At 44.3% G+C, this 22520-nt stretch overlaps 1 protein-coding gene across 2 annotated transcripts in view; it reads right to left on the bottom strand.

The window, feature by feature from the left end:
- The window catches only part of RCC1L (RCC1 like), a 34522-nt gene extending 25981 nt beyond the window's left edge, over positions 1-8541 (bottom strand). For both annotated transcript variants that reach the window (XM_042922259.1, XM_042922260.1), the window contains exons 1-2: positions 8171-8541; positions 2650-2779 (exon numbers count right to left, since the gene is read on the bottom strand). In XM_042922259.1, the coding sequence (XP_042778193.1) occupies positions 2650-2779; positions 8171-8491 (451 nt within the window). In that variant the 5' untranslated portion in view covers positions 8492-8541. The remainder of the gene's footprint in view (positions 1-2649; positions 2780-8170) is intronic.
- Positions 8542-22520: the final 13979 nt, after the last annotated feature.

Raw genomic sequence — 22520 nt, 5'->3', positions numbered from 1 at the left:
TGTTAAAGCTGCTTACGCTAGAAGGAGGCGGAAAGAACGCGTAGAGGCATCCGTGTGCCTATACGCTAAGTCCCTCTAGAAGGAGACAGTGGAAGCTGTGGACAGGTTGTCTTCCCGGGGAAAAACCGCGTGGCTAGGAGGGCAGAGGCAGAAAGCAGCCTTTTCACCATACATTCTACCGCACTGTTGGGATTCTAAAGGTACACGAATATGCTCTCTGGTCAAAAAAAAAAAAAAATTTTTAGGGGCAGCTGGCCGGTTCAATCGGTAGTGCGTGCGACTTGATCTCAGGGATTGTGAGTTCGAGCCCCATGTTGGGTGTAGAGCTTTAGTTAATTAATTAATTACTTAGGAATTTCTCATTTAATTTAATTTTATTATTTATTATCTTTTTTTTAGGAAAATGTGAATTTTAAATAAGCAAGTGAGGGACAACGTTTTTTATTTTTTATTTTTTTTTTAATTTTTTTTTTCAATGTTTTTTATTTATTTTTGGGACAGAGAGAGACAGAGCATGAACGGGGGAGGGGCAGAGAGAGAGGGAGACGCAGAATCGAAACAGGCTCCAGGCTCCGAGCCATCAGCCCAGAGCCTGACGCGGGGCTCGAACTCACGGACCGCGAGATCGTGACCTGGCTGAAGTCGGACGCTTAACCGACTGCGCCACCCAGGCGCCCCGACAACGTTTTTTAGAAGTCACTCTACAGAAGAACCCTAATGTTCTTTACAATCCTGCAGGAGAAGCCAGAATGGCCTACGTGGGGAATTCCCCTTACAGGTTTTAAACAAAGAGCTTTTCATTTTAACATCTGTAATGTTGACTGAGGTTAAGGTCTGCAAGTACCAGTTCTCAACTTGTCACTAACAACTCCCGTGGTTTCTCCTATGGACCCCGTGTTTAAAAAGACTCTACCGAAAAAACGGCACTGTTACGGTCACAAGAGCACGCTTGCTCATTTGTATTCGTCAGTGACTGATAGAATATTCAGAGAGACCTTTCGATCAGCATGGAGTAACTGCTTTATCACTATGAGATGATGTCATTCGAGGCAAAATCAAAGAAACTGGGCAATGCTGTCAGCAGACGCAGCCTCATTAGCTGAAAATATGTGGTGCTTCCAAATACTAAAGAGTGATTCACATACCCCATTACTCAGCCCGAAGGGCCTGGGAAGCAGTAATTACCTAACATTTAAAAGGAATGTGGCTCTAAAAAAGAGGGGAGGGAGGGGAGGGAGGGAAGGAAGGAAGGAAAGAGGGAAGGGTTGGAGGGTCAGTGGGTGGGTCCGGCTCTAAATGCAGCTATCAATTGACAGGAAATACAGAGGACAGAGGATCGTGTTAAATGGCACCACAGGGATACATTCAGCAAACTCCAGACTGGAGAATTCTATAGGGTAACCAATGTGGTTTCTCTTCTTTTTGTTTTTATTTTTCAAAGATTTTATTTTTACATAGTCTCTGCTCAACCGACTGAGCCAGCCAGGCGCCCCTCATTTCTTTGTTTCACAAATAAAGCTGGATGACTTCGTTGCCAAAGTCATTTCTTCGGCCAATAAGCCTTGTTCAAGGAAAAAAAGATTAAAATAGACTTAAAAGAAGTCTTATCAACGGGGGGCGCCCGGCTGGCTGAGTCGGGACAGCCTGTGACTCTTGGTGTCCCGTGAGTTCCAGCCCCACGCTGGTGTGGAGTCTACTTAAATAAATAAATCTGTACATACATACGTACATTGGTCTTATCAACTGATTCCAATGCCGGGACCTTATCTGGATACTGATTCAAACAAATGTTTAAAAACTGAAATAAAAATCTACCAACATTGATGAGACAACTGACCGCTTGAACACTGACTGGATATTTGATAATATGAAGGGATCGTGTTGTTCATTATTTTTATGCACTTGCTGTTTTTTAAGGGTCTTTTATTTATTTTTTAGATACATACTGAAATGTTTACTAATGAAATTAACAATGTTGGGATTTGCTTCAAAACAAATCAGGATTGAGTTGGAAACTGAAGCTGGCCACAGGACATGGCATGCTTTACAGGACTCGGCCCATGTCTGTGCGTGCCTCTAGGTGCTCCCAGTAAAGGGCACAGCAAATGGAATGTGGCATCTCACAGCCGAGACTTCAGGACTGACTTATAAAAGACTCTCGATATAAAACTAAGTGGGAAAAGGCAGAAAACATACAGTGATCCAAATTGTGCAAAAAACGGGCACATGACTAAGAGAACAAGGAAACAACAAAAAGGTTTATCCAGGCGGTAAAGGTACAGCCGGCCCCCCCTTAACCGTGTGGGATACATCCCAAGACCCCCAGTGGATGCCTGAAACCTCAGATAGGACCAAACCCCATATATACTGTTTTCTCCTGTACGTACATATCCATGATAAAGGATAAGTTATAAACTAGACTCAAAAAGAGGAATACCCTTGCTTATCAGCAAATGCTCTTTAGCCTAAAGGTTCAGTGTCCTTCCCAAAGAGGCTGATAATCTAGTCCAGATGGTCTCAAATAACATCCGTTTAAGACGCTATCTTTTCTGTTGTCCCAGTCTGGCTTATGTAATCATGTTCTGAAAAACAAAAGGGAGCTCTCTCAGACCAATCAAGGCACAGGGAAGCCAAGGTGACAACACTCACTAGTATCCTTGCGGCTCCTGTGAAATCCAAGCTGGGAATCTTTGTTGAGTCCCATGCCCCAGACTTTCGTAACATCCTTGGTTTTAGAGGACAGCAATGTGAATCCGTAGCCACAGGCAGCAGATGAAATCTGAAAAAGAGTTCCATGAAACACTGATTTGTGATAATCGAGTTTTCTCAGCAATAAATGAAGGTTCTTTACCCAAAGAACACGTGCTATTAACGTAGCGAGTTAACATTTTTCTTTAAGATTTCCTTTTTAATTAATCTTGACACCCAACATGGGGCTCGAACTACAATCCCTGAAATCAAGGGTCCCATATTCTACCGACTGAGCCAGCCAGGTACCCCAAGTATAGCGACTAACATTTGCCGAACATTTATTGTGTTGATATGTAGTATCTCACTTAATCTTCATAAACACCCGAGAACGAGTTATTATCATCAACCCCATTCACCACGACACGGTCTTACATGGTAGTAAAGTGAAACTGCCTTTGTTTGAATCTCAGGTCCACCCCTTACCAGCTCTGTGACCTGAGACAGATCACCTCTCTGTAAAACAGAAATAGTGTTTCTCGCACTGGGTTGTTGTAAGGACTAAATGAGTTAATAAAGCTGAAGCCTTATGATAAATAGTATGTGACTTCACCTAGAGCTGTACAATGTCCTGGTAATTATTATTGTTGTAGTAATAACAGTACTCTGCAGATGGGAAAACTGAGGTTCCTAGAGATTAACTACAGGCTATTGCTTCCAGAGAGCATGCTCTTAACCCTTATGTGGCACTGTGACATTCTCAAACCAGTGCCTAAAGAAGAATTCGTATCACAGCTATGGTAAATTTATTTATTATTTTTTTAAGATTTTTTTTTAATGTTTTAATTTATTTTTGAGACAGAGAGAGACAGAGCATGAGCAGGGGAGGGGCAGAGAGAGAGGGAGACACAGAATCGGAAGCAGGCTCCAGGCTCCGAGCCGTCAGCACAGAGCCTGATGCGGGGCTCGAACTCACGGATCCCGAGATCGTGACCTGAGCCGAAGTCGGATGCTCAACCGACTGAGCCACCCAGACGCCCCAACATTTTTTTTTTTTAAAGTCATCTCTATACCCAACACAGGGCTCAAACTCACAACCCTGCGATCAAGAGTCGTGTGCTCCTCCGACTGAGCCAGCCAGGCGCCCCCAAAATATTTCTTTTAAATGTGGTTTGCTTTTGCCTTGTTTTGTTGTCATCCACATGTGATTTTCCCCTCCTGTTGCCTTGTGATATCTTCTCCCACAATTTTCGTATGGAACTTACACACATGCAGCCATGTTCAAAAAACCTCAGTTCTCTGGCCTTCTGGAGCCCCTACACTTCTGGAATGGCTCCAACTCCACAGAAATGACCCAGTGAGGAAGCAGGAGACACAGAAAAGGAATAAATCCTTAGGTGATACCTGGCACACTACAACTATTCTCTTTGCTTGTGATCATCTGTTTATTCAACAGTCAACAAATATCTCCTAAGTACCTACTATAATATTAAATCTACTAACAGGCGAAAGGACTTTGAATGATACCTACACACAGTCAGCATTACATAATTTTTGTGGTAACGTGCCATCAGGGGACTTCCAACTATGGTGGTATGAAGAGGTTAGCAAATCTCTCCCCCCAAAAAAGTACAGAATTGGACAAAATTGTGAAACAACAACAACCAAAAACAAACAAACAAACCTCAACCATCTCAGGGATGGAGAAATCAAAGGCAAATAGACTGAGAAATGTTTACTTGTGAAGCGCTGGGGTAGCTCAGCTGGTTAAGCATCCAACTAACTCTTGATTTCAGCTCAGGTCATGATCTTATGGTTTGTGAGTTCGAGCCCCATGTCAGGTTGATAGTGTAGAGCCTGCTTGGGATTCTCTCCTTCCCTCTCTCTCTGCCCCTCCCCTGCGTGCATGCTCTCTCTTTCTGAAAATAAACAAATAAACATTAAAAAAAGAGGAAGAAATGTTTATTTGTGAAAGACTGCTAGAGGGGGAGCCTGGGTGGCTCAGTCGGTTAGGCGTCCGACTTCGGCTCAGGTCACGATCTCGCGGTCCATGAGTTCGAGCCCCGCGTTGGGCTCTGGGGTGACGGCTCGGAGCCTGGAGCCTGCTTCCGATTCTGTGTCTCCCTCTCTCTCTGCCCCTCCCCCGTTCATGCTCTGTCTCTCTCTGTCTCAAAAATAAAATAAACGCTAAAAAAAATTAAAAAAAAAAAAAAAGACTGCTAGAACTTCAGGTAACAAGAGCGGGAGTCTGCAGGTTTCCCGTCTGGGGCTGGACCATCTACTCCAGCTCAGTGCACAAGTTTGAAAAGGCCAGGGTTGATCACCTTTGTGGCCAGGAAGGAAAGACGTACTTTAGGATATAAGGTGAAAACTCATGCCTGGTAGTGAACTCAGCGGGAAACAAACAAGGCAAACAAACCCACAACTCAGCCAGTCTGTGGTTGCGATCCTGACCGGGGGCAAGGGGAGAGGAAGACCAGCCAGAAGGGTAATGGAACGATCCTAGAAATGACGTTGTCACAGAAGGCTCTCCACACATCCACGGCTGACAGGCAAACTCCACGAGGGGACATGGGAGACCTGAGCACCCAGGGCCACGTAAAGCCGAGGCAGACATGAGAACAGCCTGATCGCTGAACGTGGTCTCCAAACCTATACTCAGAATCAAAGGTAGAAGGTAGAAACCTTAGAAGCCCAAAGTGTTTGAGCACAACCTCTGGCCAAGTCATCGGCTGACCGCAAAAGTACACGGATGGGGGCGACACTCAAGAAGCCAGGCTAAAAAAAGGAGGGGGAGGGAGACAAATCAAAAACCTGAACAAAGACATCAGTGGCCGTGCACCGCAGGGGAGATGGATTCTACAGACGAATACAAGTTACTTAAAAAACCAAAAAACAAACAAACAAACAAAAAACCTCAAGGGAAAAATATCAGAATCCAAAGCCATGGGGACACGTGCTGGATTCATCAAAGACTTCAATAAACCATTGTTCAAAGAATATTTTAAAACCGTGTTTAAAGAACGAAAGGAAAACATGATGACACTGACTTCACAGCTATGGAATCTGAATGTAAAAATAAAAACATTAACAAGTTAAATGGGGGAGGGGGGGAGGGACACCTGGCTGACTCAATGGGTACAGCATCTGACTCTTGCTCCCAGTGCCATGAGTTCAAGCCCCATGGTGAATACGGAGCCTACTTTAAACAGTTAAACGGGGGGCGCCTGGGTGCCTCGGTCGGTTAAGCGTCCGACTTCGGCTCAGGTCGTGATCTCGCGGTCCTTGAGTTCGAGCCCCGCGTCGGGCTCTGTACTGACCGCTCAGAGCCTGGAGCCTGTTTCAGATTCTGTGTCTCCCTCTGTCTGCCCCTCCCCCGTTCATGCTCTGTCTCTCTCTGTCTCAAAAATAAATAAACGTTAAAAAAATTTTTTAAAAAATACTTAAAAAAAAAAGTTAAACGGAATTTCTAGGGTTGTAAAGTACAGTAACAAAGAGAAAGAATTCTCTAACAGGCTCAGCAGCTGATGTGAGATGGCAGAAGAAAGAAGCAGTTCACTTGAAGAAATATCAAGTGAGATTATTCATTCTGAAGAACAGGGAGTAAAAAGAAGAAAAAAGAACAGTGACTCAGAGACCTATGACCTAGGACACAACATCAAGTGTACCAACATCTATGTAATTAGAGTCCCAGGAGGGCAAGAGAGAAAGGGGAGGAGGAGGAAAAAAAAAACAAAACAAAACTTTAAAAAATGGCAGAAAACTTACAAATTTTGTGAAAACATAAATCTGCAGATCAAAGCTACTCAATAAATCACAGTTAAACTGTTGACAGGCAAAGAGAAAAATCCTGAAGGCATCAAAAGAAAATGGACTCAGCAAGGACAAGGGAACAATAAGTTTAACAGCCAAGTTCTTATCAGAAACAAGGGAGACCAGAAACCAGAATGACATATTCAAAGTGCTGAAAAGATAAAAAGTGTCCACCAAGAATGAATTCTGATAGCAGGAAAGGACCAAACAAAGACTGAGCAAATTCAGTAGACCTTAATAAGTCCTGAAGGGGGGCCTTCAGGCTGAAATGAAATGACAGAGCACCCGTTAGCGGAATTATAAAGGTAACTATAAAGCACTGCATGAATAAATCTTTTCTCTTTTTGTCCCTTAAATGATTTAAAAGACAATTGCATAAAATAATAATGGTAAAATTGTATTACTGGGCTTAAAATGTATGAAGATGTAATATGTATCACAATAACCACATAAAGGGGAGAGGAAGAAATGGAGCTTTGCTGGAACAAAGTTGCTCTAGTTTTTTTCAGAATTAGGTCACTATTAACCTAAAGTAGACTATGATAAGTTAAGACGGATATTATAACCTCAAGAAAGACCTCCTCAAATGTACAGCAAAACACCCAACAAAGGGATTTAAAAGGTACACTAGAAAAATACCTATTTAACACAAAAGAAGGGAGCAAAGGACGAACAGAGAAACAAGAAAGACATAGCAAAATGGCACATGTGATCCAACCACCTCGGTAATTACATTAAAAGGATGTGGACTGAGTGACATCAGTGAAAATGGAAGGGCAACAAAGAACTGGCAAGCGTCAGAACCAATTTTTTCAGAACTCTGAAAATTACCCAAAGCAATCTAGGGAATGTTTACTCAAGAAAAGCAGCTGCGTTTCAGTAAGAACCGCAAGCTCTGCAGCATTTTAACTCGACCTATTCCCATCCACCTCTGCTCAGCTCTGCAGTGGCTCTGAAAAGCAACAGCTCACAATTACAGCGCAAGCCAGCGGTCTTGCAGCCACTGGAGGGGTCAGAGAGGGACTGAAGCAACTTCAAAGCTCCACTCCCGGGGCATTCCCAACCATCTGTCTGGTGGATCCCCGGAAGACTCCATTCACAAGGCTCCATTGATTTGACCTGACCCAAATATCACTCGGTGCGAACAGCCTTTACCCCCAGGGAAATCTGTTGAAAACAATCAGCGGCTAACGACGAACACTGCAGCTGCCTGAGCAAATAATATTTTAGCCAAGAAGTTACGGACTAACTTGACCTGACATCAACTCCGCCAACAGCCGAACACACATCCCTTTTCAGGCACACGTGGAACATTCTCTAGGGTAGACCGTACGCTAGGCTACGAAACAAAGTCTCGATACATTTAAGAGGGCTGAAAGTAAAGAAGGTATATTCTGTAGCCACAACGAAATTAAACTGTAACTGATCACAACCCCGACTCCGGGGGTGACGTGCGAAGGACGCCAGTCGGGCACAAAACGGGCACGTTTCGGCCAAACGATAAATGCGAGCAGCGCCCTAACGCCTTCCCCTGCCGGGCCTGCAGCCCACTCGAGGGTCCTCCTCCCTGACGTCGGACCACCCGGCTTCCCAACTTCTCGCAGAGGGCCTCGGGGAGCAGCGGCGGAGGCCGGAGGGCGCGACCGAGAGAGGGAGGCGCGGCCCGCACCTTCTGGTCCAGCTCCAGGCGGTAAGGCACAGGTTGGATCCTGCGTCGCGGCCGCGAGCCAGCGCGAGGCTCGGGCCCGGCGCCGGGCAGCACGAAGGTGGGCACGCCCAGCGCCCCCGAGAAGCTGAAGCCCCACACGAAGATGCGGTCGGCACGGGCCGCGCGCTCGCCCACATATTGGAACACGGGCGTGTCTGCCTCGCGTGGGCTCCGCGAGCGCCCGGCCGCCGTCCAATGCCCTCGCCCCGGCCTCAGCTCCGGTCCCGACCCGCTCAGCCGCCACCCCAGTCGAACCCTGGCGGCCAGCGCCGCCAGCCCCATCCTTAGCTCCACGCCTCAGCGCCTCCTGGGCGCCGCCATCTTGCGTGACCTTTGGCCCCACTCCGTGACGTCAGAGTCCGAGGCCACGTCGCCTACTGGCTGAAGGCAAAGGCGCCGAGGGCTGCCATTGGCTGAAGGGAGGCGGGGGGCGGGGCGGGGCGGAACCGGGGAGCGGCGGGCCTAAGTGGGCGGAGTGCCGGACTGGGAGTTCGGTCGCTGATCTGCGCTCCTGAGCGCGGCGGGTCTCCGAGCTGCGCAGCCGGCCGAACGCCTCGTTATTGAGCTCCGGCAGGAGCGGAAGGCCTTTGTTGCTTGTCGATTAGCAGAGGTAAAACTTAGAGGTGGCCCGCTCTGCGCGACTCCCTTGTGGTGGTCTCCCCTTGTCCCTGTTTTCCTGCCTTGTCGCAGCCTTCCCGTCCGCTTCCAGGACAATCAGTCGTGCTCCAGCCAGAGCGCGCTAGAGTGCCCCTCTTACGGGCGCGGGCGCTGACCCTGACCCTGACCCTGCCGTCTTCCAGAGTGCTTCCTCTTCCCCAGCTCAACTCGCCCCACAGCCCCGCACGCCACTGGAGTCAGGTAGCTTTACTTGTAATTTCCGAATCCCAGGGCCGCTTCAGGCCTCCCTGCTTTGCACAGAGTGCCTCGAATGTTCTTCCCGCCGCCCTCTTCCCTGCAGATGTCTGGCAGACTCCTGCTAAGATCCGGCACCTCCTCAGAAGTTCCGTGAAGGAACCTGGGGACCTGGGTCTAGTCCTGGCTCTGCTACTGACTTGATAGGTATCTTTAGCAAGTTGTGTCCTTTTCTCTGGATCACACCTCTATAGGAAAGTTTAAAAAAAAAAAAATCAAAACGTGAAATGAATTTTTTTAAGTGAATGAGCTATCTAGACTTGACCTCTTACAGCCCGTTATGATCCATGATAGATGTTCCCAAATACTAGTCCCTAATGCTGAGGACAGACTGTCCCGAAACTGGGGACCCCGGAGGATGGTAGCGTTCCAGAACAGCAGAGCCAGGTAGCTGGACTTCGTCGTCACAAGTAAGGTAGGTAGAGTTGGTAGATGAAGCGAGGACAGGGTGGCAACCGCAGTGGCCATGACACCAGCGATCTATGCCGTTGGCTGTCTGACCATGATATTCCAAAGGAGGAGGTATAAGGGCCGACAGCTACAGTGCTGCCTTGACTTGAGGAACCAGAAAAAATCTGACCCAGTTCTCAGACCAGAGTCCAGCAATTGTAAGGGAGGGAGAATTCACTAGAGGAGGGACCCCATAGAGCCAGCACAAGTAGAGGCAATACTCTAATCATTCCTCAAAGGCATTTGTGGTTATTTACCAGAGTTATACACTGGAGAAATGTGTGCAGTGACCCCAGAGAACCTGAAACGCTAGCAAGGACCCCAGTTAGAGTGGGAGCTTATGGGGCCAGGCAGAGGCATGTCTCTCAGTGGGTCAGGGTGTGCGTGGACCCCCCCTGTGGAAATTTCCTTGGTTCTGAGCACACAATTGGGACAGACATACTCAGCAGGAGGTTCCCTCCTCCTGTCTTGACTCAGCCAGCATTAAATCAGGAGCCAGACCTGAGTGCCATCTTCAAAGATGAGGATTCAGGGGTGGTGGTTCCCCGTCTTAACCCCATTCAGTTCACTTGTTTGGCTCCTGCAAAAGCCAGATGGAGCACGGCAGGCAATGGTAATAAACTACATAAACTTAGCCAAGGGCATATAGCCCAATCATCACTGCTGTGCCAAGGGTAGCGTTTTACTGGGCCAGATCAACACAGCTTCTGGAACTTAACTATGGGATACTGATCTGGTGGATGGGTTTTTCAATTCCAGTGGTAAAGACGCTCAAAGGCGGTTTGCCTGTATGTAAGAAGGACAGTATTGGGGCGCCTGGGTGGCTCAGTCGATTAATCATCTGACTTCGGCTCAGGTCATGATCTTACAGCTTGTGGGTTCGAGCTCCACGTTGGGCTCTGTGCTGACAGCTCAGAGCCTGGAGCCTGCTTCAGATTCTGCGTCTCCCTCTCTCTGCCCCTTCCCTGCTCACTCTCTGTCTCTGCCTCTCTCTCTCTCTCTCTCTCTCTCTCTCTTGCTCTCTCTCAAAAATAAATAAACATTTAAGAAAAAAAAAAAAAGGACAGTATTATACATTAACTTTCCCTGCCCTTTCACTCCTGGTACCTCCCAAATTAAGTATCTGTGTACAAGATCTTGTCTCCAGCTCTGCTTTTATTTATCAATCTGAGACATATATTGATAAAGAAGAATTATGTAAATGTTATCACATTGGTGAGGGTTCTCCAGAGAAACAGAACTAGTAGAAACAGGAGTCCCATGATCCACCTGCAAGCTGGACACTCAGGAGAGCCAAAGGTATAGTTCCCAGTCTGGGTACAAAGGTCTGAGAACCAGGAACAGTGGTGTAAGTCCCAGGTCAGACACACTCAGAAATAATGTTTAACCGTCAGTCTGGGCACCCCATAGCCCAGCCAAGTTGATGTATTTAATAGCATAATTAACCATCTCAGTTATTAACGTAGTTATAGAATGCTTACTCATGAAATGTGTATCCGGTTTTCAACTGTTCCTGCACAAACAGGACCATCCTTTTATCTGAGTTCATGGCCTCAAGTATCTGTTCTTTTACTGGCCATGATGATAGATTATGCTTTTAAAACATCCTTACTTGTCAGAATTTAAAAATTGATAACCTAGGGGCGCCTGGGTGGCTCAGTCAGTTAAGCTTCCGACTTCAGCTCAGGTCATGATCTCGGTGCTTCGGGCTCTGTGCTGACAGCTCAGAGCCTGGAGCCTGCTTCGGATTCTGTCTGTCTGTCTGTCTCTCTCTCTCCCTCCCCCTCCCCTGCTCACACTCTGTCTCACTCTCTCTCAAAAATAAATAAGCATTTAAAAATGTTTTTAATTGATAACCCTACGTAGGTCCCTTAAATTTATTTATTTTTTAAAGATTTTATTTTTTTAGGGGTGCCTGGGTGGCTCAGTCGGTTAAGCATCCGACTCTTGATTTTGGCTCAGGTCTTCATCTCATGGTCCCTGGATTTGAGCCCCATGTCGGGCTCCACACTGACAGCACAGAGCCTGCTTGGGATTGATTCTCTCCCCCTACCCCTCTCAAAAATAAATAAATAAATTTTAAAATTAAAAAAAAAAAAACACATTTTTTTAAGTAATCTCTACACCCAACATGGGGCCGGAGATCAAGAGTCATGTACTCCATCAACTGAGCCAGCCAGCTGCCACTGGTCTCTTGAATTTATAGAACATTTGACTGTTAAGGTATATCCAAAAGATAGAAGCATTAGTTTGAGATTAAGGGGACAAGAGGCACAGTGATGGATTCTGCAATGTGAGCCACAGCCACTAGGTGGCAATGCTTGCCCATCAATTTTGTGTCTCTTGTTCACCAAGAAATGGGATAAAATCGACTAAAAGCCGGTTTTGCCAATGAAGAGCTGGGTTTGTAGTGACAACTGGGCCTTTATATTTTACTATCAAAACCTGGTTGTTTTATATACTGGCTGTATGCTAATTCTTGCGTTTCTGTCCATATGGTTGCTGGGGAAAAAGATGGTCCTACAGTGAAATATCAGCTCCCCTGGAGTATTAAAATATCTACTAGTGTTAACCAAGCTCAGTTTTTCCCCCCACCTATGATGACGTTTTCCTGTAGACGTTCTCATTTCTTTGTTACATTGGGATAGCTGAAATTCTCTGGTATGGGAAAGAGTGAACCTCCCGAGCCATATATACTTTAATTATTGTTATTAACTTTTAATTATGCAATTAATATATGATGAAGTCTCTTTGTAAAATAATTACTTAAGTGATTTATAGCGATAAAGGTAAAGGCTCCTTCCCCCCCTCCCCCGTGTTTATTTTTGAGAGACAGACAGTGAGCAGGGGAGGAGCAGAAAGGGAGAGGGAGACACAGAATCCAAAGCAAACTCCAGGCTCCAAGCTGTCAGCACAGAGCCCAACACGGGGCTTGAACTCACAAACTGAGATCATGACCTGAGCCGAAGTCGGACGCTTAACCAACTGAGCCACCCCAGACGCCCCTAAAGGGTAAGGGTTTCTTTAACCATAGCCCCACATGTATCCATTGCCATAGAAAAAATATTTTTAAGTTGTTCTTGCATGTGTGTTTAAAGAAAATGATGTAATATGTACCTCATTCTGCACCCTTGTCTTTTCACTCAAAACTATGTTGGAGATTATTATTTTTTTTTTTTTTTTAGTTTATTCATTTTATTTTGAGAGAGAGGGAGAGCATGAGCAGGGCAGGGGCAGAGAGCGAGGGAGAGAGAAAGAGAGAGAATCCCAAGCAGGCAGCGTGAAGCCCAAACTCACAAACTATGAGATCATGACCTGAACCAAAATCAAGAGTCAGACACTTAACCAACTGAGCCCCCCCAGGAGCCTCCATTGGAGATACTTTCATAGCAATTTATTTTCACTTAGCCCATTCTTTTTCACTCTTGCATATTAGTTTGAATAAGTCTTAGTTAACCATTCTTTTGGTGGATATTTGGGGTTTTTGTTTTGTTTTGTTTTGTTTTGTTTTGTTTTGTTTTGTTTTGTTTTTGCTATTACAATATTACAATGAATGTTCTAGTACATGTTTCCACTTGCACCTGTGTGAGGGTATCTCTTGGGTAGATTCTGGTAGAACTGCCAGGTCATAGAAAATGCTCATTTTAACTTTTTTCTTTCTTTTTTTTTTTTTTTAAGTAGGTTCCACACCCAATGTGGGGCTTGAACTCATGACCCTGAGATCAAGAGTCCCACGTTCTGCTGACTGAGCCACTCAGGTGCCCCTGGGAAATGCTCACTTTAAAATTTCTGATAGCTATTTTCAATTCGTTCTCCAAAAGTTGTGCTTCAGGAGTATGAGTTGATTCATTTTTTCTGTATACCCAGCACCTGATAGAAACTTTTTAAAATGTTTGTCAGCCCGATACCTAAAGCACAGCTCTCACTGATTTTTTTTTTTCCCATTTCTATAATCTCTAGGAAGGTCGAATAACTTGTGGTTACTGGCATTACATGAATTGTTTGGCCATTCATATCCTTGGGCACATTTCTGTTGAATTGTCTCATATTAATTTTTGGGAGTACTTGATATAATCTGCATGAAACCTTTTGTTCTGAGTTGCAATATTTTCTCCTGTCTTTTTGCTTAATACGTGGTGTCCTTCTTTCTACAAAATTTTATTTTCATGTAGTCAGCACTAATCTTATCCACTAGAGCTTTTCTCTTTATTGCTTGCTTAGACTACCGATTATATAATTATGTTGTATAATATTTGTAAAACACCTAATCTAGTACTGCACTTTTATTTTTTATATTTAGATATGGAGTTAACTTTTGTGAATGGTATGATTGTATATTTATTAATATTTTATCTGATATATGATTGTCCCCAAATAATTAACTGGCTGTAACAGACTTTAAAGATTTAAAATGTCATTTATAGGGGCCCCTGGGTGGCTCCGTCAGTTAAATGTCTCACTGTTGATCTCAGCTCAGGTCTTGATCTCAGGGGCATGAATCCTACTTTAAAAAAATTTTTTTTAATGTTTAATTATTTTACAGAGAGAGAGAGAGACAGAGTGTGAGCGGGGGAGGGGCAGAGAGAGAGGGAGACACAGAATCCGAAGCAGGTTCCAGGCTCTGAGCTGTCAGCACAGAGCCCGACCCGGGGCTTGAACCCGTGAACCGTGAGATCATGACCTGAGCCGAAGTCCGACACTTAACCGACTGAGCCACCCGGGTGCCCAGGCATGAATCCTACTTTAAACAAACAAATAAACAAATAAACAAAATGTCATTTATAACATATGATGCATTTCTATATACAGGGGTCAATTTTTGGAGTCTGTTCCTTCTGATCTTTTCTTGAACTAAATACAAGGGTTCCACGGCTACAGCTTCACACTATGCTTTGAGTTTTATTCAATCAAGTCCTCTTTGTTCTTTTACAAAATTGCCTTTGCTACTCATAATACTGCCATATAAATTTTAAAATCATCTTGTCAGTTGCATGAAAGATCCCCCTGGGACTTTTGTTGGAACTAGATTAAATTCATGACCTAATTGAGATAAAATCACTAACAAATGCCGTTTAACAATCTTGAGTCTTCCCATATCACATAAGTGTGTGTACTCTCTGCTTGAATGAATTCAACCCTTTGCTTATAGATAAGTTCGTCTGTCAGTTTTCTGAGAACAGAACCTTCCAAAGTTTTAGGGCAATAATCTCCAAATCACTTTGATTATATATCCATATGGGTAAAATTTGTGAGCATGAAAAAACACATATGAATTATTTACACACATTACTGTCCTCATATGTACTTTATGAAACATACGAAGATACTATGTAAATAGTGTGATAAAGATTAAACAATATTTTGGGGCGCCTGGGTGGCGCAGTCGGTTAAGCGTCCGACTTCAGCCAGGTCACGATCTCACGGTCCGTGAGTTCGAGCCCCGCGTCGGGCTCTGGGCTGATGGCTCGGAGCCTGGAGCCTGTTTCCGATTCTGTGTCTCCCTCTCTCTCTGACCCTCCCCCGTTCATGCTGTGTCTCTCTCTGTCCCAAAAAAATAAATAAAAAACGTTGAAAAAAAAAATTAAAAAAAAAAAGAAAAAGATTAAACAATATTTTTTTTAGAAAACAATTTTTAAATGAATGTCCTACTTTTTTTGATTTTTAAAGTGTATTTATTTATTTTGGAAGAGAGCGAGAGCATGCACCCGTGTGTGAGCACAGAAGCAGGGGAGGCACAAAGAGAGAGAAAGAGAGAGAATCCCAAGCAGCTCCACACTCCATGCTTTGCCCGACGTGGGGCTCGATCTCACAACCGTGAGATCGTAACCTGAGCCGAAATCAAGAGTAGGATGCTCAACCCAACTGAGCCACCCAGGCACCCCTGTCCTGTTTTGTTTTCTAAACCATTTACTCTCATTAAAAATAGTACTGGTACGTCAAAAAAAAAAAAAAAAAAAAAAAAAAAAAAAAACGGCCCGATTGGGATCAATAAAAACGCCAAATAGCATCAAAAAAAATAAAATAAAATAAAATAAAAAATAAAAAAATAAAAAGAGTACTGGTTAAAAAAAAAAATAGGAATGGTAGGAAGCTAGCAGTCCTAAGATGACGTGAGAAGAACAGTGTGACGCACGTGCTTAACTTCATGATACAGAAATGTCAACGGCTGAGTCATCAATATCGGGGTAAATTTTTGTATAATAAACTGCACTCATTGAAACTGTACAGTCTGATGAATTTTGAGAACTACTCACTTGTGCGAGCACCACGACAGTTGAGGTGCAGCACGGTTCCATCCCCCTAAAAGCATCTTCTTGTCCTTTGTGGTCAATCCCTTTTTCCACCGCCGGCGCTAGGAAATTGCTGTTTCCCCACACTGTGCGATACAGTTGATCTTTGAACAGTGGAGGGGTTGGGGTGCCCAGCCCCCATGCAGTCTAAAATCTGAGTGTAACTTCAGACTCCCCCAAAAAACTTAGGTAGTAATAACCTACACTTGACTGGAAACCTTACTGACAACACAGTCAATTAGCATACATTGTATGTTGTATGCACTATATATACTGAATTCTTCCAGTGAAGTAAGCTAGGGAAAAGAAACAGTCAAGAAAATCATTAGGAAAATGTATTTACAGGGGCGCCTGGGTGGCTCAGTCATTTGAGTGTCGGACCTATGATTTCAATTCAGGTCATGATCCCAGGGTCGTGAAATCGAGCCCCACATTGGGCTCCATGCTGAGGGCGGAGCCTGCTTGAGACTCTGTCTCCATCTCTCTCTCTCTCTCTCTCTCTCTCTCTCTCTCTCTCTCTCTCCCCCCCCTCCCCCCCCTCCTCTGCCACTGTCCCCCACTTGTGCATGCTCTCTCTTTATAAAATAAAATAAAATAAAATAAAATAAAATAAAATAAAATAAAATAAAAGGGCGCCTGGGTGGCTCAGTCAGTTGAGTGTCTGACCCTTGATTTTGGCTCAGGTCATGATCTCGTTTAGTGAGTTCGAGCCCTGCATCAGGCTCTGTGCTGGGCATGTGGAGTCGGCTTGGGATTCTCTCTCTCTCCCTCTCTGCCCCTCCCCTGCTCGTGCTCTCTCTCTCTCTCTCTCTCTCTCTCTCTCTCTCTCTCTCTCTCTGTCAAAAATGAATAAACTTTTTTAAAAGGTTAAAAGTAATAAAAAGGAAAATACATTTACAGTACTTTTTGTTGTTTATTGAAAAAAACCCACATAGAAGTGGGCCCGTGCAGTTCAAATCTTTATTCAAGAGTCAACTATAGTTTGCACTTTCTAGAATTTTATAAATGTACAGTCATAAAGTATGGATTCTTTTATGCCTGGCTTCTTTGACTAAGCATGATGAATTTGGAGATTACATGTACCCATAATTCATTTCATTTTCATTTTCTTTTTTTTTTTTTAAGTAATTGCTACACCAAAATGGGGCTCTGGCTCATAACCGTGAGAGCCAGAGTCACGTGTTCTACCAACTGAGCCAGTCAGGTGCCCCAACTCATTCATTTTTAATTCTGAGTACTGTTCCATTACATGGGGTACCACACAATTTGTTTCTTGATTCACCGGCTGATTGACATTTGACTTGTTTTCTGCATTCAGATATCATGAACAAAGCTGCTGTGAACATTGGCGTACGAGTTCTTGTATTCTCATATATTCCTTTTATCTTGGGGGTAAATTCTTGTGAGTGGCATGGCTACGTCATGTGGAGGGAAATTCTCACCTTTAAAGTGTTTGTGGTCAAATATACATAACATAAAATGCATCATCTTAACAATTTTTAAAGCTACAATTCAGTGCAATAAGTTGAATTCACAATGTTGGGCAACCATCACCACTTCTATTTACAAAACTTGTTCCTGACCTCCAACATTGTTACAATAAAGCCAGCTTTTATCAATGCCCATACACTTCCTTTTGTTGAGGTCTTTATTTCTCTGTATGGCTTCAAGTCACCGTCCAATACCTTTTCATTTCAGCTTATAGAACTCATCTGAACGTTTCCTGCAGGGCAGTGGTAACAAACCCTCTCCTTTTGCTTATATTCAGCAAGGGTGTCAGGGCCATTCAGTAGGGAAAGGACAGCCTTTTGTAACTTTGGTTTGTACAGGTTTTCCTTTCTACAGGTTTTAAGAGAGTAATGCATTTAAAAGAATTATTAGTTTGTGTTTCTGGGCACACAGTGTATAAAGATGTAATTTTTTGTGACATCAGCGATCAAAAGGGCAGGGTTGGAGCTATTCAAGAGCCGAGTTTGCAGACTTCGTTGAAGTTAAGCAAGTGTAAATTTAGAGTGTTAGAACTTTAGGATGTTAAATGCAATCCGCACGGTAACCCCAAAGAAGATAGCCATAGAATATGCACAAAAGGAAATAAGAAAAGAATTTAAACATTTCACTATAAAAGTCAACTAAGCACAAAAGAAGACTGTAATACAGGAAATGAGGAACCAAAAAAAGCTGTAAGGCACCTAGAAAACAAGTAGTGCAATGACAGAAGTAAGCCCCTCCTTATCAGTAAGTGCTTTACTTTTTAAGGAATCTCTACACCCAACATGGGGCTCAAACTTACAACCCCAAGATCAAGAGTCACACTCTACTGACTGAACCAGCCAGGTGCCCCTGTAGTTACTTTAAATGTAAGTGGATTAAACTCTCCAATCAAAAGATAGAGATTGACCAAAAGATAAAGACACAAGATCCAAATGTTTGCCATCTATAAGAGGCTCACTTTGCATCAAAGACACAAACACTGAAAGTGAAAAAATGGGGAGCCCTGGGGGGCTCAGTTGGTTAAGCATCCAATCTTGCTTTCAGCTTAGGTTGTGATCTCATGGTTCATAAGATTGAGCCCTGAGTTGGGCTCAGCACAGAGCATTGGAGTCTGGTTGGAAGTTTTTATTTATTTTTATTTAATTTTTTTAATGTTTATTTTTGAGAGAGAGAGAGACAGAGTATGAGTGGGGAAGGGCAGAGAGAGAGGGAGACCCAAAATCCAAAGCAGACTCCAGGCTCCGAGCTGTCCGCACAGAGCCCGATGCAGGGCTCAAACTCATGAACCTCAAGATCATGCATGACCTGAGCTGAAGGCGGACCCTTAACCGACTGAACCACCCAGGTGCCCCAACATGGAGCATTAGAGCCCACTGGGGATTCTCTCTCAAAATAAATAAACTTGAAAAAATAAAAACTAAAAAGAAAGTGAAAAAATGGAAAAAGATATTCCATACAAATAGTAACAAAAGAGCAGGAATGGCTATACTGATACCACACCAAATAGACTTAAAAACAATTCCAAGAGACAAGGAAGGATGTTATATATTAACAAAATATAGCAAGATACAATAAACATTCACCCACCTAATGATACATCACCAAAATATATGAAGTAAAAACTGACAGACTTGCAGGGAGAAACAGACGGCTCTGTGATAATTAGAGACTTCAGTACTCCCATTCATAACAACGGATCGGGCAACCAGGCAGAAGGGGATAAATAAGGAAATGGAGGCATCACATAAGACAATAAACCACCTAGACTTAACAGACAGATACAAAATACACTTACAGGAATAAGCTGGCTCTAAAAAGGCAAGTGCTGTGTGACTGCACTTATAAGGCACTTTAGTAGGCAAAGTCACAGAAAGTGGAATGATAGTTGGGCAGAGGGAGAATGAGGAATCCTATTGAATGGATATGGATGGAGCGTCAGTTTCACAAGAGGACAAGAATGACAGAGATAGATGGTGGGGATTGCACATTATGAAGGCATTTAATACCACTGAACTGTACCTTGAAAAATGATTAGGATGGGGGGTGCCCGGGTGGTTCATTTGGTTAAGCATCCGACTCTTGATTTCGGCTCAGGTCACGATCTCCTGACTCATGAGGCTGAGCCCCACATCTGGCTCTCTAAATAAGTAAATAAATAAACATTAAAATTATTTTTTAGGGGCACCTGGGTGGCTCAGTTGGTTGGGCATCCTACTTCAGCTCAGGTCATGATCTCGCGGTCCGTGAGTTCGAGCCCCACGTCGGGCTCTGTGCTGACAGCTCAGACCCTGGAACCTGTTTCAGATTCTATGTCTCCCTGTCTCTGACCCTCCCCTGTTCATGCTCTGTCTCTCTCTGTCTCAAAAATAAATAAAAACATTTTTTAAAATGTTTTTAATAGGGGCGCCTGGGTGGCGCAGTCGGTTAAGCGTCCGACTTCAGCCAGGTCACGATCTCGCGGTCCGTGAGTTCGAGCCCCGCGTCGGGCTCTGGGCTGATGGCTCGGAGCCTGGAGCCTGTTTCCGATTCTGTGTCTCCCTCTCTCTCTGCCCCTCCCCCGTTCATGCTCTGTCTCTCTCTGTCCCAAAAATAAATAAAAAATGTTGGAAAAAAAAATTTAAAAAAAAAAAAAAAAAAAAAAAAAAAAAAAAAATGTTTTTAATAATAATTTTTTAAAACGGTTAGGATGGGAAATTGTATGTTGTGTGTATTTTACCACAATTTTTTTAATTGGGGGGAAAAGCTTATTGGGAATTTTTATATCTGTGTTCATGAGAGACATTGGTCTTAGTGCTTTTCTTGTGATGTCTTTGGTTTTGGTATCATGGCAATGCTGGCTTCCTAGAATGAGTTAGAAAGTATTTCCTCATCTTTGGCCTTTGAGAAGAGTTTGTGTAGATTTTTTTTAATGTTTATTTATTTTTTATAGAACACAAGCAGGGAGAAGAGAGAGAGGGAGACACAGAATCTGAAGCAGGCTCCAGGCTCTGAGCTGTCAGCACAAAGCCCGACGCGGGGCTTGAACCCAAAGACCATGAGATCACAACCTGAGTTGAAGGTGGTTGCCCAATGGACTGAGCCACCCAGGTGCTCCCGTGTAGATTGCTTTTTACCTTAAAGTTTTGGTAGATACCATCAGTGAAATCATCTGGGCCTGGGATTTTTCTTCATGGGAAGGTTTTTAACTTAACTTTCAATTTTTTAAATAGATACAGAGTTATTCAAGTCACCTAGTTTTCTTTTTTTTTTTTTTTAATTTTTTTAAGTTTATTATTTTGAGGCGGGGGGAGGGGCAGAGAGAGGGAGACACAGAATCCAGAGCAGGCTCCAGGCTCTGAGCTGTCAGCACAGAGCCAGATGCGGGGCTCGAACTCTCAGACCACAAGATCATGACCTGAGCTGAAGTTGGATGCTCAACTGATTGAAGCACCCAGGCACCCCAAATCACCTAGTTTTCTTGAATGAGCTTTGGTAACTTGTGTCTTTTAAGGAATTTGTCCATTGCACTCAAATTGGCAAATTTAGTGCCCAGACTTGCTCGTAATTTTCCCTTATTATTGCATTTTTTAAAGTTTTATTTATTTATTTTCAGAGAGAGAGAGAGAGGGAGCTCAAGTGGAGAAGGGGTAGAGAAAGAGGGAGAGAGCGGGGAAGGGAGAGAGAGGATCCCAAGTAGGTTCTGTGCTGCCAGCACAGAGCCCAATATGGGACTAGAACTCACAAACAGCGAGATCATGACCGGAGCCGAAATCAAGAGTAGGTTGCTTAACTGAGTGAGCCACCCAGGCACCCCGATTATTGCGTTTTTTTATTCTCGTGTTTGTCTTTTAGTTGTTTCAGGCGAGAAGGTGAATCCAATCCTGGTGACCTCATCTTGGCCGGAAGCATAAATCAGGACCTTTTACTTTTGTTCTGAGACGGAAAAGTTACAGGACAACCGTGAGCAGAGGAGTGAAACGAGTTACGGGTTCCAGGATTTTTCCAGTTGCTGTGTTAAGAAGGGTCTGAAGAGAGTTAAGGGCAGGATCAGGGAGACAAATTAGGAGTCTGTTGCAGGGGACGATGGCGGCTTGGACCAGTGTGGTGGTAGTCGTGGTCGGAGGGTACTTAGGAAATCGGAGCTGACTGGCTTGTCTGGAGGATGAGCAGCGGGAATGGGAGAAGCGAAGTAACTGGAAGAATGGCGCTCCAGTAACTGAGATGGGAAAGAACTACAGGAGAATCCCCAGAGAGGGTGGGTCGCGTCTGGCTTGAGCTGCCTCTTCCTCCTCCACGCGAAGTGTCAAAGTAGCCAGTCGGTTGTACAAACCAAGCTGGAGGTGAGCGGGCGTGGCTGAAGATACGCGCTTGAGAGGCATCACCATATGGAAGGTTTGTAAAGACCTGAGATTGGACACAGTCATCTAAGGAGTGGGAGCAGGCAGCGAAGAGATCCAGGGCAGCCCCGGGGAATGGTCATGTCAAGTGCTGACAGATCAAGCGACTCACAAACTGAAAAATGGCGAGCGATGCGGGGGTCACTCGTGACCTTGGAGTGAACAGTTTTAGTGGAGTGGGGGGGGGGGGGTAACTGGAGCGGGCTCAAGGGAGAATAAGAGGAGAGAAATCAGACTCTTGTTGATGTCAGCTGCTCTTTCAAGCCACTGGCGTGTTTTGACATTTTAAACAAATGGTTCGAAACATTGAAACTCTTCCTGTGGAAGATTTTAAAAAGCGGATTAGAAAACTGTTTCCAGGTTCCGTTGTCAAGTAGCAGTTTTAGGCCGCTCCTTGTTTTTGGCAACAAAACAGAACCAATCCTCCTTACTCATCAATTTCATGTTTGTGAACTCACCTACCCACTCATGCTTTCTTGGTCATCCTCAGACACACGTCCAGTGGCAAGAAAACAACTGGGCGTTGCCTGATGCACACTTCCCAGCGGAGGTGGGCACACTTGTGTTAGCTCTCGCACTGTAAAGAAGTGTCCTTTCCCTGGTCTTTTTTTTTTTTTTTTTTTAATGTTTATTTTTGAGACAGAGCATGAGTGCGAGAGGGGCAGAGAAAGCAGTAGACACAGAATCTGACACAGGCTCCAGACTCCGAGCTGTCAGCACAGAGCCTGATGCGGGGCTCGAATTCCCCAATTGCGATAGCATGACCTGAGCCGAAGTCAGACACTTAACCGA

Source organism: Panthera leo, chromosome E3 (genome assembly GCF_018350215.1).
Source record: "Panthera leo isolate Ple1 chromosome E3, P.leo_Ple1_pat1.1, whole genome shotgun sequence".
Taxonomy (NCBI): Eukaryota; Metazoa; Chordata; class Mammalia; order Carnivora; family Felidae; genus Panthera; species Panthera leo.
The sequence above is the reverse complement of the archived record's forward strand: the minus strand, read 5'-3'. Positions and strand labels throughout refer to the sequence as shown.